Genomic DNA, 18,998 nt, shown 5'->3' on the forward strand with positions numbered 1-18,998 from the left:
AGCAGGCAGGCAGGCAGCTGGCAGGCAGGCAGCTAGCAGGCAAGCAGCTTGCAGGCAGGCAGGCAGCTAGCAGGCAGGCAGGCAGCTAGCAGGCAAGCAGCTGTCGTTTAGGAGACGGTAGACCAAAATCCTGGTGGCAAAACCTCTTACTGCTCAACTGTACATCCGGTAGTGAGAGCTAGTCCATTAATTTGTACTTTCACAAAACTACTGTCTTGTAAATGAAGGTAAGCACTGCAGGCATCTCAGAGAAGTACAGATTGTGAAGACAGGTTTTGAATATGAAATAAGACAGGGTCACCTCAGAAAGATCAAAATGCTCTGAAATAGAAAGGACACAGAGGTTCATTGATTCACTATTACCTGATTCAGCATGCTGAGAAAGCCAGGTTCATTGATTCACTATTACCTGATTCGGCATGCTGAGAAAGCCAGGTTCATTGATTCACTATTACCTGATTCGGCATGCTGAGAAAGCCAGGTTCATTGATTCACTATTAACTGATTCAGCATGCTGAGAAACCAGGTTCATTGATTCACTATTAACTGATTCGGCATGCTGAGAAAGCCAGGTTCATTGATTCACTATTACCTGATTCAGCATGCTGAGAAAGCCAGGTTCATTGATTCACTACAGATCATTCCACAACAGACAATACAATAGACTCAATAGAGGTCTTGGAGGTGGAATACTCAGTACCATGGAAATCACTATGGTGGAAATATCTAATTATAAAGAGGCTAATTACCAATCAATTAATGAATCAAGACCATTTTATTTAACTGAAAGAGCTAAACATTATTAACCTGGTCCCAGATCTATTTGTGCTCTATGCAACTCCATGTTCAAGCCAAACAATGAGTGACAAGTAGGTTGACACAACAACACAAATAGACCGACACTCAGGCTAATACTTTAATCATTGAACAATTGTACAAACATGTTTCTATAAGATTTTGTTAAAGAGGTAAATACTTTTTCAGTACAAGCTTCTATATATGTGCTATCAACACTATATTTCATTACTGGACCATAAGTTCAATGTTGAACTTGAGTTGATGCTTCTACATCTGCATTGCTTTCTCTGTAGTTTTAGGCTGGATAAGCACTTTGTGACCACTGCTGATGTAAAAAGGGCTTATCGTGTGTCTATTGTTGTACGTGTCACCAAGATTATGTTGATGTTTCAAATTTGGATAAAAAAAAAAAAACGTGGTTTGGTTCTCATTTCTGTGTGTAATTACTTCCTTTAATAACCTGTTAGGGCTAGGGGGCAGTATTTGCACGGCTGGATAAAAAAATGTACCCGATTTAATCTGGTTACTAATCCTACCCAGTAACTAGAATATGCATATACTTATTATATATGGATAGAAAACACTCTAAAGTTTCTAAAACTGTTTGAATGGTGTCTGTGAGTATAACAGAACTCATTTGGCAGGCAAAACCCTGAGACATTTTCTGACAGGAAGTGGATACCTGATGTGTTGTATTACCTTTAAACCTATGCCATTGAAAAACACAGGGGCTGAGGAATATTTTGGCACTTCCTATTGCTTCCACTAGATGTCACCAGCCTTTACAAAGTGTTTTGAGTCTTTTACTGTGAGATCTGACCGAACAAGAGCCATGAAACGATGATGTCCCATTAGACACCTGGCGCGCGAGTTCATGTTGGGTACCCTCGTTCCAATACGTTATAAAAGAGAATGCATTCGTCCACCTTGAATATTATTCATGTTCTGGTTAAAAAAGGCCCTAATGATTTATGCTATACAACGTTTGACATGTTTGAACGAACGGAAATATATTTTTTCCCCTCGTTCATGAAGTGAAGTCCGGCGGGCTTAGATCATGTGCTAACAAGACGGAGATTTTTGGACATAAATGATGAGCTTTTTTGAACAAAACTACATTCGTTATGGACCTGTGATACCTGGAAGTGACATCTGATGAAGAGAATCAAAGGTAATGGATTATTTACATAGTATTTTCGATTTTAGATCTCCCCAACATGACGGCTTGTCTGTATCGCAACGCGTATTTTTCTGGGCGCAGTGCTCAGATTATTGCAAAGTGTGATTTCCCAGTAAGGTTATTTTTAAATCTGGCAAGTTGATTGCGTTCAAGAGATGTCAATCTATAATTCTTTAAATGACAATATAATATTTTACCAATGTTTTCTAATTTTAATTAGTGTTGCTGACTTGACTGCCGGTTATTGGAGGGAAACGATTTCCTCAACATCAATGCCATAGTAAAACGCTGTTTTTGGATATAAATATGAACTTGATAGAACTAAAAATGCATGCATTGTCTAACATAATGTCCTAGGAGTGTCATCTGATGGAGATTGTAAAAGGTTAGTGCATCATTTTAGCTGGTTTTATGGTTTTGGTGACCCTGTCTTTGAATTGACAAAACATTACACACAACTCTTGTAAATGTACTGTCCTAACATACTCTACATTTATGCTTTCGCCGTAAAACCTTTTTGAAATCGTAAAACGTGGTTAGATTAAGGAGATGTTTATCTTTCAAAGGGTGTAAAATAGTTGTATGTTTGAAAAATTTGAATTTTGACATTTATTTGGATTCAAATTTGCCGCTCTTGAAATGCACCTGCTGTTGATGGAGTGCACCAGCCCATAGATCCAAATCCAGCTTTACGGTTGACATCAAAATGGTGAGAAAACAGCAAACAGTGACTGCATGCCAAATGGAACCCTGCAGAGCACTACTTTAGACCAGAGGCCTGTGGGCTATTGATTTCACTAGTCCTACTAATTACTATCTTAAAAGCCTACCTGCTGTTGAAGCCATTAGGTTCTCTGTGTGAGGGTACTACCATCCCAGTGGTTTAAAAATGCTCTTATCTGCAAGAGGCACTGTCAGTTCTCCCATTTCCATATTGGTTTGGTGGAACTCCAAGCCTCAAGTCACTGTGACATTTCGGCAGTCATGTCATATTTGAAACAGATTTCTTCATATCATCTCTGTTAAAGAGATTGAACAGGATCTTAAGCATTTCCAAATTCTTCACATATACGAATTGCAGGATTTATTAATAGATGTAAAGTCCCGTTTAGGGGACTTGCGTGGCTCTGGTACCGGTTCTGACCGACATTTTAGTGTCTAAATCGGTCTGTGAACATCGTAGATGGAAATGGCTTGCATTGAGCGGTAGCCCTGATTCTCACGGACACAGGAGTATGTCTCCTCTGAAATCTGACACCACTTGATGCTGGGATGTCCCTCAGAGATCGATTTATAGCCAGTAATCTAAAATAATTGGAAACAAAAACACATATGTTGTAAAATGACAATATTAATATGATATGAAAGGCAAGTTCAGGAAGCCATGCTAGAGCTCTGTGAGACATTCACAGCGATGGGGGCAGATGTTTTGATCAAGAGAGACCTTTAAAAAATATGCACATTTTTTTCTAACACTAAATATACAAATATGTATTTTACAGTTATAAGGAAGGTTAAATATTATAGTTAGTCCTTTTATAAATTGATTATACTACATTTAGAAAACAATATAATATAAATATACTGCTCAAAAAAATAAAGGGAACACTTAAACAACACATCCTAGATCTGAATGAAAGAAATAATCTTATTAAATACTTTTTTCTTTACATAGTTGAATGTGCTGACAACAAAATCACACAAAAATAATCAATGGAAATCCAATTTATCAAGCCATGGAGGTCTGGATTTGGAGTCACACTCAAAATTAAAGTGGAAAACCACACTACAGGCTTATCCAACTTTGATGTAATGTCCTTAAAACAAGTCAAAATGAGGCTCAGTAGTTTGTGTGGCCTCCACGTGCCTGTATGACCTCCCTACAACGCCTGGGCATGCTCCTGAGGTGGCGGATGGTCTCCTGAGGGATCTTCTCCCAGACCTGGACTAAAGCATCCGCCAACTCCTGGACAGTCTGTGGTGCAACGTGGCGTTGGTGGATGGAGCGAGACATGATGTCCCAGATGTGCTCAATTGGATTCAGGTCTGGGGAACGGGCGGGCCAGTCCATAGCATCAATGCCTTCCTCTTGCACGAACTGCTGACACACTCCAGCCACACGAGGTCTAGCATTGTCTTGCATTAGGAGGAACCCAGGGCCAACCGCACCAGCATATGGTCTCACAAGGGGTCTGAGGATCTCATCTCGGTACCTAATGGCAGTCAGGCTACCTCTGGCGAGCACATAGAGGGCTGTGCAGCCCCCCAAAGAAATGCCACCCCACACCATGACTGACCCACCGCCAAACCGGTCATGCTGGAGGATGTTGCAGGCAGCAGAACGTTCTCCACGGCATCTCCAGACTCTGTCACGTCTGTCACGTGCTCAGTGTGAACCTGCTTTCATCTGTGAAGAGCACAGGGCGCCAGTGGCGAATTTGCCAATCTTGGTGTTCTCTGGAAAATGCCAAACGTCCTGCACGGTGTTGGGCTGTAAGCACAACCCCCACCTGTTGACGTCGGGCCCTCATACCACCCTCATGGAGTCTGTTTCTGACCGTTTGAGCAGACACATGCACATTTGTGGCCTGCTGGAGGTCATTTTGCAGGGCTCTGGCAGTGCTCCTCCTGCTCCTCCTCGCACAAAGACGGAGGTAGCGGTCCTGCTGCTGGGTTGTTGCTCTCCTACGGCCTCCTCCACGTCTCCTGATGTACTGGCCCGTCTCCTGGTACTGGCCTGTCTCCATGCTCTGGACACTACGCTGACAGACACAGCAAACCTTCTTGCCACAGCTCGCATCGATGTGCCATCCTGGATGAGCTGCACTACCTGAGCCACTTGTGTGGGTTGTAGACTCCGTCTCATGCTACCACTAGAGTGAAAGCACCGCCAGCATTCAAAAGTGACCAAAACATCAGCCAGGAAGCATAGGAACTGAGAAGTGGTCTGTGGTCCCCACCTGCAGAACCACTCCTTTATTGGGGGTGTCTTGCTAATTGCCTATAATTTCCACCTGTTGTCTATTCCATTTGCACAACAGCATGTGAAATGTATTGTCAATCAGTGTTGCTTCCTAAGTGGATAGTTTGATTTCACAGAAGTGTGATTGACTTGGAGTTACATTGTGTTGTTTAAGTGTTCCCTTTATTTTTTGGAGCAGTGTATATACATACAGTAGAGGGATGTTTTAAACCATCCATACGTAGTGGGATGTTTTAAACCATCCATACGTAGTGGGATGTTTTAATCCATAAAGACATCCATACATAAAGTAGAGGGATGTTTTAAACCATAAAGACATCCATACATACAGTAGAGATGTTTTAAACCATAAAGACATCCATACATACAGTAGAGGGATGTTTTAAACCATAAAGACATCCATACATACAGTAGAGGGATGTTTTAAACCATATAGACATCCATACATACAGTAGAGGGATGTTTTAAACCATAAAGACATCCATACATACAGTAGAGGGATGTTTTAAACCATAAAGACATCCATACATACAGTAGAGGGATGTTTTAAACCATAAAGACATCCATACGTACAGTAGAGGGATGTTTTAAACCATAAAGACATCCATTCGTACAGTAGAGGGATGTTTTAAACCATAAAGACATCCATTCGTACAGTAGAGGGATGTTTTAAACCATATAGACATCCATACATACAGTAGAGGGATGTTTTAAACCATAAAGACATCCATACATACAGTAGAGGGATGTTTTAAACCATATAGACATCCATACATACAGTAGAGGGATGTTTTAAACCATAAAGACATCCATACATACAGTAGAGGGATGTTTTAAACCATAAAGACATCCATTCATACAGTAGAGGGATGTTTTAAACCATAAAGACATCCATACATACAGTAGAGGGATGTTTTAAACCATAAAGACATCCATACATACAGTAGAGGGATGTTTTAAACCATAAAGACATCCATACATACAGTAGAGGGATGTTTTAAACCATAAAGACATCCATTCATACAGTAGAGGGATGTTTTAATCCATATAGACATCCATACATACAGCAGAGGGATGTTTTAATCCATATAGACATCCATACATACAGCAGAGGGATGTTTTAATCCATATAGACATCCATACATACAGCAGAGGGATGTTTTAAACCATAAAGACATCCATACATACAGTAGAGGGATGTTTTAAACCATAAAGACATCCATACATACAGTAGAGGGATGTTTTAAACCATAAAGACATCCATACATACAGTAGAGGGATGTTTTAAACCATAAAGACATCCATACATACAGTAGAGGGATGTTTTAATCCATATAGACATCCATACATACAGTAGAGGGGTGTTTTAAACACTGAAAAAAACCAAGCCAGCAGTAAACACAAAAAGCCACTTTGATTGAGGTTTTAGAGAACAGTCACCATATAGTAACCTCACCTTAAGAGACATCAGGAGTGAAGCCTGGGCATCCAAGGCCATCATATAGTATACACAGGGTTCATTGTAACCAGGCTCCAAATGGCTCTGTGTTTCAGCCAACTCCTCTCAAGGTTGTTCAATCAGTGTCAAACCAAACATGAAGGGCATAACAAAGCTGTGTGGCAATGACAGTCAGAAGAGTTGGCTCAAGCACATACTTTACAGACCTGGGAACAGGCTACTTTCAGCCAGTGAACAACATCAAACCATATTTCTAATCAAATCAGTGACTTCAACGCTTCACTCTTTCCAGCGTCAAGCACACTTTATTGTAAATTCAGAAAGGGAAAGCATGGAAAACAAACGAGGAACATGAGTCCACATGAGGCCATGACTAAACAAATAAAAACAGGTGAACATCAGTCTTCCATTGTGGAAGAGCTGGAGACGTTTTGACAGGCACTTCTCTCTGTAGTCCTGTGAATGAGAAGAAGTGGTATAAAATAACACAATAAACAGAAAGCCAAAGGAAGAGGTTATATGAAGCTTCATGGAGAGAAAACAAAAGCTTCACGTTAAGGCACTCCTTGTGTATGTGCCCCATGCTCTCTTTGCTCCATCACACACACACACACACACACACACACACACACACACACACACACACACACTCATTGATAGCAAAAGAAGCATATACAATGAGGTGAGAGTGCCTTGATCAGATCAGTACAGTAAGGGTTGTGGGTTTGATTCCCGCAATGGCCACATATACTGCAGACGTGCCACTATGTAACTGTAGCTGCCTTTGGATTAAAGCATCTACTAAATGACCATATTATTTTACATTATTAGATGTTGGGTGTGGGACAGACAGAGCCCTGGGTTCTACTGGGACAGACACGAGCCCAGGGTTCTACTGGGACAGACACGAGCCCAGGGTTCTACTGGGACAGACACGAGCCCAGGGTTCTACTGGGACAGACACGAGCCCAGGGTTCTACTGGGACAGACACGAGCCCAGGGTTCTACTGGGACAGACACGAGTCCTGGGTTCTACTGGGACAGACACGAGTCCTGGGTTCTACTGGGACAGACACGAGTCCTGGGTTCTACTGGGACAGACACGAGTCCTGGGTTCTACTGGGACAGACAGGAGTCCTGGGTTCTACTGGGACAGACAGGAGTCCTGGGTTCTACTGGGACAGACATGAGTCCAGGGTTCTACTATGTAACCAAGGGGATGTGGAAGTCGGCGCTGTCGAAGAGCAGGGGTCTCCTGGGTGGCGTGGGGTCCTTATCAGCCTTGTGTAAGAGCTTGAACAGTCCTGTACCGATGTTCATGGGGATTCCCATGATGATGCATTCAGATACACCTGGAAACAGAGGAGACAGAGAGACATTCAGATACACCTGGAAGCAGAGGAGACAGAGAGACATTCAGATACACCTGGAACCAGAGGAGACAGAGAGACATTCAGATACACCTGGAACCAGAGGAGACAGAGAGACATTCAGATACACCTGGAACCAGAGGAGACAGAGAGACATTCAGATACACCTGGAACCAGAGGAGACAGAGAGACATTCAGATACACCTGGAACCAGAGGAGACAGAGAGACATTCAGATACACCTGGAACCAGAGGAGACAGAGAGACATTCAGATACACCTGGAACCAGAGGAGACAGAGAGACATTCAGATACACCTGGAACCAGAGGAGACAGAGAGACATTCAGATACACCTGGAACCAGAGGAGACAGAGAGACATTCAGATACACCTGGAACCAGAGGAGACAGAGAGACATTCAGATACACCTGGAACCAGAGGAGACAGAGAGATAGATTGAGCTCAATCAGCCGTGTCTGGGATATCTTTCTCAATGACTGGACATCCGACCTCTCTTCTGTCTCCTCCCCATTCATCTGCTGTGAAAACACTTGACAAGTGGCTAGTTAGTTATTTCAGATCAGTGAAATGAATGAGAGAAGTTGTGGAAAGGACAGATGTTTTTTAGACAACAAAAAGCCAGTGTGTTCTTTGTTATCAAGTAGCTGTATTTCTGTAATTCTGCTATAGAAAGAGGAAGCCTGAAACTCACCACAGACTGAGTCCTTCTGACCAAAGTACGCAGCATCAAAGAGATGGTCGGCAGTTTTCTCAAAGGACGCCAGCATCAACACGCTCTCCTTCATCTTAGCCAGGCCAAACCTGGTGATACCTAGGATCTCACCCTATGGATGGCAAATACATTATCCAATTGCATAACACTATACATTATCCTATTGCATATCCATTGACATTATCATACAACATTATCTGATTGCATAACCATATCACATTACACTACCACATTATCGTATTGCATTATCATATTACATTATCCCGTTTCATATCACTATTACATTATCATATCACATTATCTCATTGCATAACCCTTTACATGATCTTATTACATTATCATATTGCATAACCCTATTACTTGCCAAGATAATACATCCACCTGACAGGTGTGACATATCAAGAAGCTGATTAAACAGCATGGTCATTACACACACAGGTGCACCTTGTGCTGGGGACAATAAAAGGCCACTCAATTGTGCGGTTTTGTTACACAACACAATGCCACAGATGTTTCAAGTTGAGGGAGCATGCGATTGGCATGCAGGCTGCAGGAATGTCCAACAGAGTTGTTGCTAGAGAATTTAAAGTTCAGTTAATTGAACTCTGTGAAGCATTTATTTGGGCTGCAATTTTTGAGGCTGGTAACTCTAATGAACTTATCCTCTGCAGCAGACGTAACTCTGGGTCTTCCTTTCCTATGGCGGTCCTCATGAGAGCCAGTTTCATCATAGCACTCGATGGTTTCCGCGACTGCACTTGAAAAAACGTTCAATGTTCTTGAAATTTTCCAGATTGACTGACCTGTCTTAAAGTAATGTGCTTATTTGATCTGTTCTTGCCATAATATGGACTTGGTCTTTTACCAAATATGGCTATATTGTCACAACACAACTGATTGGCTCAAATGAACTAAGGAAAGAAATTCAAAAAATTAACAAGGCACACCTGTTAATTGAAATGCATTCCAGGTGACTATCTCATGAAGCTGGTTGAGAGAATGCCAAGAATGTGCAAAGCTGTCAAGTCAGAGGGTGGCTACTTTGAAGAATCTCAAATATAAAATCTATTTTGATTTGTTTAACACTTTTTTGGTTAATACATGATTCCATATGTGTTATTTAATAGTTTTGATGTCTTCACTATTATTCAATAATGTAGAAAATAGTAAAAATAAAGAAAAATCCTTCAATGAGTAGGTGTCCAAACATGTTTTTTTTTTTAAAGTTTTTAAATATATATATATTTATTTTTACACCCCTTTTCTCCCCAATTTTGTGATATCCAATTGGTAGCTACAGTCTTGTCCCATCGCTGAGGCACTGCTTCTTAACACAATGCCCGCTTAACCCGGAAGCCAGCTGCACCAATGTGTCGGAGGAAACACCGTAAACCTGGCGACCGTGTCAGCGTGCACTGCACCCGGCTCGCCACAGGAGTCACTAGAGGGCGATGGGACAAGGACATCCCTGCCGGCCAAACCCTCCCCTAACCCGGACGACGCTGGGCCGATTGTGCGCCACCTCATGGGTCTCCCGGTCACGGCCGGCTGCGACACAGCCTGGAATCGAACCAGAATCTGTAATGACACAGCTAGCACTGCAATGCAGTGCCTTAGACCGCTGCACCAGTCGGGAGGCAGGTGTCCAAACTTTTGACTGGTACTGTATTTCAATGGAAAACACATGTAAAATATGACATTAGCTGAGAGTAGGCCTGCACAGGTTAGCAAAATTCTGGGAACTTTCAATAAATTCCCAGTTTTTCCAGAAATCCTGGTTGCATGATTCTGGTTGCATGATTTATTACGGGAATCCTCTAACCAGGATTTCGGGAAAACCAGGGAATTTATTGAAAGTTCCAGGAATTTTGCAACCCTGCTGCATCTAAACTGCAGAGGACTTCATCTGCATTCACAATACAAATAAAAAAAAAAACTTGCTCAATATTATTGGTCTTTGAATAAAACATGGTTCATCTTTTCACCGACCTTATAGGACATGAGGTCTGCCAGGAGCATGACGTGTCGCCTGTCGATGCTCATGCCGTGGTTCACCATGGTGTACTGGATCTCATTGATGATGGTGGACCTAGCAGCCTCGATACCAAGCGTCTTCTCAACCTGGGAAACAGAGACAATCAGTTGATTCTGTTTAGATCTGTTTTTTTTTAAAGGAGAATAGAATTCCAAACTGATATTTGTATGATTGATTAAATGGTAGGATAGGAGGAGCAGCAGCAGCAGGGAGACAGAGCAGAGGGAACAGAAATGCGTAAGGCTCATGCTGGGATCAAACTAGGATCCCCGCCGCGGGGAAAGTAGATAGTTCTGGAGGAAAGAACAGTCAGTTGGTTCTCGGCACAGAGGCATTGGGGAATTCAATCAATTCATTTAATTAACTAAGCCCCTCTTTTACAACAACAGTTGTCATAGAAAGAATTGGTTCAGGCCAATCAATGAGATGATCATTTGAAATTCGATCAATAAATGGGACGATAATATGTTGCTGTTTGTTTTTGGAGGAGGGGCTTCTACAGTCTAGTTACCTCATAGGTGTTGTTTGAGGTGGTCCTGTTGCCGTTGACACCGTGGGTTGCCATGACGCTGCGTAGGTTGTCTCCCTCAACCAGCAGCTTGTACTTGTTCTTGCCGGTCTGCTCGTCGATGTGAATGACAGCTCTGGACACCTCAGGGATACCCTGTACCACCACCTAGCAGCACCACAGAGACAGGGAGAGAAGAGAGAAGGGACAGAGAGAGAGAGGGGGGACAGAGAGAGGGAGGAGAGAGGGAAGGAACAGAGAGAGGGAGGAGAGAGGGGACAGAGAGAGGGAGGAGAGAGGACAGAGAGAGGGAGGAGAGAGGACAGAGAGAGGGAGGAAAGGAGAGAGGAGACAGAGAGGGAGGAGAGAGGGGACAGAGAGAGGGAGGAAAGGAGAGATGAGACAGAGAGGGAGGAGAGAGGGGACAGAGAGAGGGGACAGAGAGAGGGAGGAAAGGAGAGATGAGACAGAGAGGGAGGAGAGAGGGGACAGAGAGAGGGGACAGAGAGAGGGAGGAAAGGAGAGATGAGACAGAGAGGGAGGAGAGAGGGAACACACTATAATGAACTGTACAGAGGCTTGGCAGCATTACCCGCCTGGTGAATTCTATGCATTTCTAATCACAAAGCCTCTGTTGATATCATGAAAGAAACAATTCATGAAAATAATCCATCGTGAGACCTGCCTGAAGACTGACACAAGATTAACATTTTTAGTTCAATACTTTAGACCAGAGCCCCAGTCAAAAGTGGTTCACTATATATAGGGAATACGGGCCCTGGTCAAAAGTAGTGGGCTGAATAGGGTGCCTTTTGGGCCGCAGCTTTACTCTTACCTTGGGCAGGTTATCCTTTAGAGACTGGAGGACGTAGTACATGGAGCTCTTGCTGTTTTCCCTGGGAGATACACAGACCACTGCCTCCCCGTGTACAGCTATGTCTCCAGGCTTCACTCTCAGCTTAGACATGCAGATAGAGTAGCGGACTGTCTCTGCATTCACCTGGGGAGAGAGACAGACAGAGTCAGACAGAGTCAGAGAGAGACAGAGAGAGTCAGAGAGAGACAGAGAGAGACAGAGAGAGACAGAGAGAGACAGAGAGACAGACAGAGAGAGAGACAGACAGACAGACAGACAGACAGACAGACAGACAGACAGACAGACAGACAGACAGACAGACAGAGAGACAGAGAGACAGAGAGAGAGAGAGAGAGAGAGACAGAGAGACAGAGAGACAGAGAGAGACAGACAGACAGACAGACAGACAGACAGACAGACAGACAGACAGACAGACAGACAGACAGACAGACAGACAGACAGACAGACAGACAGACAGAGAGAGAGAGACACAGAGAGAGAGAGACAGAGAGAGAGACAGAGAGAGAGAGAGAGGCAGAGAGACAGAGAGAGAGAAAGAAAAAGAGAGAGAAAGACATGCACACACAGTTGAACAGTCAAACATCCCAGGCTTCTCTACAGTGAGTTGGGGTGGATGGAACTACGTCCAGACCTGCCTGATTACTGGTCAGGCCACGCTACAGTATAAAACAACCCTTTCATTTAAAACCCATCCTTTAAAGAACAATCCAATGCACAGTTAGTGTAGTGTGAAGAACAGCCCTGCTCTCTGTGGAGCTGCATCCTACTCTTGTCAAACTGACAAAGTCCCACTGTCGGTCTGACTTCTGTCTGACTTCCTGTCTGACTTCCTGTCTAAACTGGCAGACCTGGGACGATGCAGACTACAAAACCTTTTTCCTCTAAAATGCCACCTGATAAAGATCAAAGGCAGATGTCCTGAAACCAAAACAGTTTATTTCCTTTCATCCCTCCCAGTAGTTCATACCCACACAAATATAAATTATAGAATAGGCATATAGAAATATAATGAATAGAGTCACTAGAACTAATAGAATAATCACAGAATTAGAATGAATATACACTACATGACCAAAAGTATGTGGCCACCTGCTCATCCAACATCTCATTCCAAAATCATGGGCATTAATATGGAGTTGTTCCCCCCTTTGCTGCTATAACATCCTCCACTCTTCTGGAAAGGCATCCTACTCTTGTCAAACTGACAAAGTCCCACTGTCGGTCTGACTTCTGTCTGACTTCCTGTCTGACTTCCTGTCTAAACTGGCAGACCTGGGACGATGCAGACTACAAAACCTTTTTCCTCTAAAATGCCACCTGATAAAGATCAAAGGCAGATGTCCTGAAACCAAAACAGTTTATTTCCTTTCATCCCTCCCAGTAGTTCATACCCACACAAATATAAATTATAGAATAGGCATATAGAAATATAATGAATAGTCACTAGAACTAATAGAATAATCACAGAATTAGAATGAATATACACTACATGACCAAAAGTATGTGGCCACCTGCTCATCCAACATCTCATTCCAAAATCATGGGCATTAATATGGAGTTGTTCCCCCCTTTGCTGCTATAACATCCTCCACTCTTCTGGAAAGGCTTTCCACTAGATGTTTGAACATTGCTGCGGGGACTTGCTTCCATTCAGCCACAACAGCATTACTGAGGTCGGGGGCACTGATGTTGGTTGATTAGGCCTGGCTCACAATCGTCGTTCCAATTCATCCCAAAGGTGTTGAATGGGGTTGAGGTCAGGGCTCTGTGCAGACCAATCAAGTTCATCCACACCGATCTTGACAAACCATTTCTGTATGGATCTCACTTTGTGCACAGGGGCATTGTCATGCTGAAACAGGAATGGCCTTCCCCAAACTGTTGCCACAAAGTTGGAAGCACAGAATCGTCTAGAACAGTATGCTGTAATGTTAATATTTCCCTTCACTGGAACTAAGGGGCCTAGCCCAAACCATGAAAAACAGCCCCAGACCATTATTCCTCCTCCACCAAACTTTACAGTTGGGACTATGCATTGGGGCAGGTAGCATTCTCCCGGCATCTGCCAAACCTAGATTCGTCTGTCGGACTGCCAGATGGTGAAGCGTGATTCAGCACTCCAGAAAACGCGTTTACACTGCTACAAATTTCAAAGGCGGCGAGCTTGACACCACTCCAGCCAACGCTTGTCATTGTTCTTAGGCTTGTGTGCGGCTGCTCTTGCCATGGAAATCCATATCATGAAGCTCCCGACAAACAGTTCTTGTGGTGACGTTGCTTCCAGAGGCAGTTTGGAACTCGGTAGTGAGTGTTGCAAGCGAGGACAGACGATTTTTACGTGATACAAGCTTCAACACTCGGCGGTCCCATTCTGTGAGCTTGTGTGGCCTACCACTTCGCGGCTGAGCCTTTGTTGCTCCTAGACATTTCCACTTCACAATAACAGCATTTAAAGTTGACTGGGGCAGCACTAGCAGGGCATACATTTGAAAAACGGACTTGTTGGAAAGGTGGCATCCTATGACAGTGCCACGTTGAAAGTCACTGAGCTCTTCAGTAAGGCCATTCTACTGCCAATGTTTGTCTATGGAGATTGCAAGTGCTCGATTTTATACACCTGTCAGCAACGGGTGTGACTGAAATAGCCGAATCCAATAATTTGAAGGGGTGTCCACATACTTTTGTAATATAGTGTAGTCAATAGAATGAATAGAATAGTCAGAATCTAATGAACAGAATAGTCATATAGAATTACAACGAACAGAATAGTCAGAATTAGAATGAATAGTCATAGAATAAGAATGAATAGAATAGTCATAGAATAAGAATGAATAGAATAGTCATAGAATAAGAATGAATAGAATAGTCATAGAAAAATAATGAATAGAATAGTCATAGAAAAATAATGAATAGAATAGTCATAGAATTAGAGTAATAGAAAAGTCATCGAATTAGAATGAATAGAATAGTCAAATAGAAATAGAATGAATAGAAATAGTCACAAAAAATAAGGAATATATTATCATAGAATGACTAGAATTGTGGCTGTATTTCTATGTTGGTACCTCTAGTCGAAGCAGTCTGATCCTCTCCAGTGACAGCTTGACCAGAATGAAACAGTCGTCTGGCAGAAACACCTCTTCAATGTACTCTGAAATCTGTCAGGGGAAAGAGTCTGATATGTATTCAATCATTTACAAGTCAAACGACAAACATTGATTTTCTGTTGTCATGGCAGAACGGTGTTATTTTATTTTCAAGTACACAGTAAGTCTACAGTAAACAGTGTGTTTGCAGTAGCCAGTATTTCAAACCGAGTGTTATGTGTTGTGCATTGTGTATTTGAAATGACAGGGTTGTTTTTGGTAGAATCTCTGCTGGATTATTATAGTCCAAATGCCATCCTAATAGTTACATTAAACTTTGAAAAGGCAGGGGAAATAAGATTATTATTTGTAACTATAAAAAGCAATCAAAGTTTCAAAGTTTCAATACTAATCCTTGAATAATGAACAGACATCCTGTGAGGTAAGAGATAGTGCTCAGTATTCAAGCCAGCTAGCGGAGCTCAGGCTAAAGGCCAGCTAGCGGAGCTCAGGCTGCTAGCGGAGCTCAGGCTAAAGGCCAGCTAGCGGAGCTCAGGCTAAAGGCCAGCTAGCGGAGCTCAGGCTAAAGGCCAGCTAGCGGAGCTCAGGCTAAAGGCCAGCTAGCGGAGCTCAGGCTAAAGGCCAGCTAGAGGAGCTCAGGCTAAAGGCCAGCTAGCGGAGCTCAGGCTAAAGGCCAGCTAGAGGAGCTCAGGCTAAAGGCCAGCTAGAGGAGCTCAGGCTAAAGGCCAGCTAGAGGAGCTCAGGCTAAAGGCCAGCTAGAGGAGCTCAGGCTAAAGGCCAGCTAGAGGAGCTCAGGCTAAAGGAGCTCAGGCTAAAGGCCAGCTAGAGGAGCTCAGGCTAAAGGCCAGCTAGAGGAGCTCAGGCTAAAGGCCAGCTAGAGGAGCTCAGGCTAAAGGCCAGCTAGAGGAGCTCAGGCTAAAGGCCAGCTAGCGGAGCTCAGGCTAAAGGCCAGCTAGCGGAGCTCAGGCTAAAGGCCAGCTAGCGGAGCTCATGCTAAAGGCCAGCTAGCGGAGCTCAGGCTAAAGGCCAGCTAGCAGAGCTCAGGCTAAAGGCCAGCTAGCGGAGCTCAGGCTAAAGGCCAGCTAGAGGAGCTCAGGCTAAAGGCCAGCTAGAGGAGCTCAGGCTAAAGGCCAGCTAGAGGAGCTCAGGCTAAAGGCCAGCTAGAGGAGCTCAGGCTAAAGGCCAGCTAGAGGAGCTCAGGCTAAAGGCCAGCTAGAGGAGCTCAGGCTAAAGGCCAGCTAGAGGAGCTCAGGCTAAAGGCCAGCTAGAGGAGCTCAGGCTAAAGGCCAGCTAGAGGAGCTCAGGCTAAAGGCCAGCTAGAGGAGCTCAGGCTAAAGGCCAGCTAGAGGAGCTCAGGCTAAAGGAGCTCAGGCTAAAGGCCAGCTAGAGGAGCTCAGGCTAAAGGAGCTCAGGCTAAAGGCCAGCTAGAGGAGCTCAGGCTAAAGGCCAGCTAGAGGAGCTCAGGCTAAAGGCCAGCTAGAGGAGCTCAGGCTAAAGGCCAGCTAGAGGAGCTCAGGCTAAAGGCCAGCTAGAGGAGCTCAGGCTAAAGGCCAGCTAGCGGAGCTCAGGCTAAAGGCCAGCTAGCGGAGCTCATGCTAAAGGCCAGCTAGCGGAGCTCATGCTAAAGGCCAGCTAGCGGAGCTCATGCTAAAGGCCAGCTAGCGAAGCTCAGGCCAAAGGCCAGCTAGCGGAGCTCAGGCCAAAGGCCAGCTAGAGGAGCTCAGGCTAAAGGCCAGCTAGAGGAGCTCAGGCTAAAGGCCAGCTAGAGGAGCCCAGGCTAAAGGCCAGCTAGAGGAGCTCAGGCTAAAGGCCAGCTAGAGGAGCTCAGGCTAAAGGCCAGCTAGCGGAGCTCAGGCCAAAGGCCAGCTAGCGGAGCTCAGGCTAAAGGCCAGCTAGCGGAGCTCAGGCTAAAGGCCAGCTAGCAGAGCTCAGGCTAAAGGCCAGCTAGCAAAGCTCAGGCAATAGACTAGCTAGCAGAGCTCGACTGTCTGTCAGATTGTTACAACAATAACTACAGAGGGAAATTCTCATTAGAGCTCAACATCGTCCACTTCTACACTGAAGTGACAGATGAAACACTGATCAATGCACTTAGTCCATGTCAGCTAAGTTAGACTTGTTTTAGCCTTGGTTTCTCTGCTACCGCAAGGCAAGCGGTACCGGAGTGCCAAGTCTAGGTTCAAGAGGCTTCTAAACAGCTTCTACCCCCAAGCCATAGACTCCTGAACATCTAGTCAAAGGGCTACCCAGACTATTTGCATTGCCCCCCTCCCCCCCCGCCCTCTTCTATGCTGCTGCTGCTCTGTTATTGTCTATGCATAGTCACGTTAATAACTCTACCTACATGTACATATTACCTCAATTACCTCGACACCGGTGCCCCCGCACATTGACTCTGTACCGGTACCCCCTGTATATAGCCTCCACATTGACTCTGTACCAGTACCCCCTGTATATAGCCTCCACATTGACTCTGTACCAGTACCCCCTGTATAAAGCCTCCACATTGACTCTGTACCGGTACCCCCTGTATATAGCCTCCACATTGACTCTGTACCGGTACCCCCTGTATATAGCCTCCACATTGACTCTGTACCGGTACCCCCTGTATATAGCCTCCACATTGACTCTGTACTGGTACCCCCTGTATATAGCCTCCACATTGACTCTGTACCGGTACCCCCTGTATATAGCCTCCACATTGACTCTGTACCGGTACCCCCTGTATATAGCCTCCACATTGACTCTGTACCGGTACCCCCTGTATATAGCCTCCACATTGACTCTGTACCGGTACCCCCTGTATATAGCCCCGCTATTGTTATTTACTGCTGCTCTTTAATTTTTTGTTATTCTTATCTTACTTTTTTGGGGGTATTTTCTTAAAACTGTATTGTTGGTTCAGGGCTTGTTGGTAAGCATTTCACTGATAGGTCTACACCTGTTGTATTCAGCATTTCACTGTAAGGTCTACTACACCTGTTGTATTCAGCATTTCACTGTAAGGTCTACTACACCTGTTGTATTCAGCATTTCACTGTAAGGTCTACTACACCTGTTGTATTCAGCATTTCACTGTAAGGTCTACACCTGTTGTATTCGGCGCATGTGACAAATACAATTTGATTTGATTTGAATGTGAGAGCCTGTCAGCATTCTATGGAACCATGGATGGAATTACAGTGATCCATAAGCATTCTTACTTCTTTCACATCATGTACTATTGAACTGTAGTGCTGCGCATGACAGAATCACACGTATTCAAAACAACACAAAGCACAGCAACCTGCAGAGTGGGAATCATTCCACCGTGTGACTCATTATGTTGTGGAGAAAAGGGGACATTACAGTGGTGACAGATTGTACCTGTAGAGTAGCTATAAAACATGTTGAATAGCTAGCTACCTCTCCCAGAAGGGTCTTTTCAATCCTCCCTTTCACCAGTCGGCCAAAGTCTGCATCGTCGTCAACATCCAAGTGAGCGCTGATTATAGGTGTGCTGATGGGAACACAAAAGAAGCCTTTTAAAAGGTTTGTGTCATTCTGAATAGAGTGGCATTTAAAATGGATGGGTACTGCTCATTGTTTGGCCAAGCAACTGGCTTGAGATTCAGCCTCTCTGATCTCTGCATCTCTCTCCCTCCCTCTGAATGTCCAACCCTCTCTCGCTCTTCTGCTCCCTCTCTCTGAATCTCTCTCGCTCTTCTGCTCCCTCTCTCTGAATCGCTCTCGCTCTTCTGCTCCCTCTCTCTGAATCGCTCTCGCTCTTCTGCTCCCTCTCTCTGAATCGCTCTCGCTCTTCTGCTCCCTCTCTCTGAATCGCTCTCGCTCTTCTGCTCCCTCTCTCTGAATCTCTCTCGCTCTTCTGCTCCCTCTCTCTGAATCTCTCTCGCTCTTCTGCTCCCTCTCTCTGAATCTCTCTCGCTCTTCTGCTCCCTCTCTCTGAATCT

General features: G+C 44.3%; 1 protein-coding gene across 2 annotated transcripts in view; it reads right to left on the bottom strand.

The window, feature by feature from the left end:
* Positions 1-6,703: 6,703 nt before the first annotated feature.
* Positions 6,704-18,998, bottom strand: part of LOC106577378 (polymerase (RNA) III (DNA directed) polypeptide A) — a 69,917-nt gene continuing 57,622 nt past the window's right edge. For both annotated transcript variants that reach the window (XM_045687468.1, XM_045687464.1), the window contains 7 exons: positions 18,454-18,547; positions 15,007-15,099; positions 11,900-12,064; positions 11,068-11,232; positions 10,511-10,642; positions 8,501-8,633; positions 6,704-7,772 (listed from right to left, as the gene is read on the bottom strand). In XM_045687468.1, coding sequence (XP_045543424.1) covers positions 7,624-7,772; positions 8,501-8,633; positions 10,511-10,642; positions 11,068-11,232; positions 11,900-12,064; positions 15,007-15,099; positions 18,454-18,547 — 931 coding nt within the window. In that variant the 3' untranslated portion in view covers positions 6,704-7,623. The remainder of the gene's footprint in view (positions 7,773-8,500; positions 8,634-10,510; positions 10,643-11,067; positions 11,233-11,899; positions 12,065-15,006; positions 15,100-18,453; positions 18,548-18,998) is intronic.

Source organism: Salmo salar, chromosome ssa01 (assembly GCF_905237065.1).
Source record: "Salmo salar chromosome ssa01, Ssal_v3.1, whole genome shotgun sequence".
Lineage (NCBI taxonomy): Eukaryota > Metazoa > Chordata > Actinopteri > Salmoniformes > Salmonidae > Salmo > Salmo salar.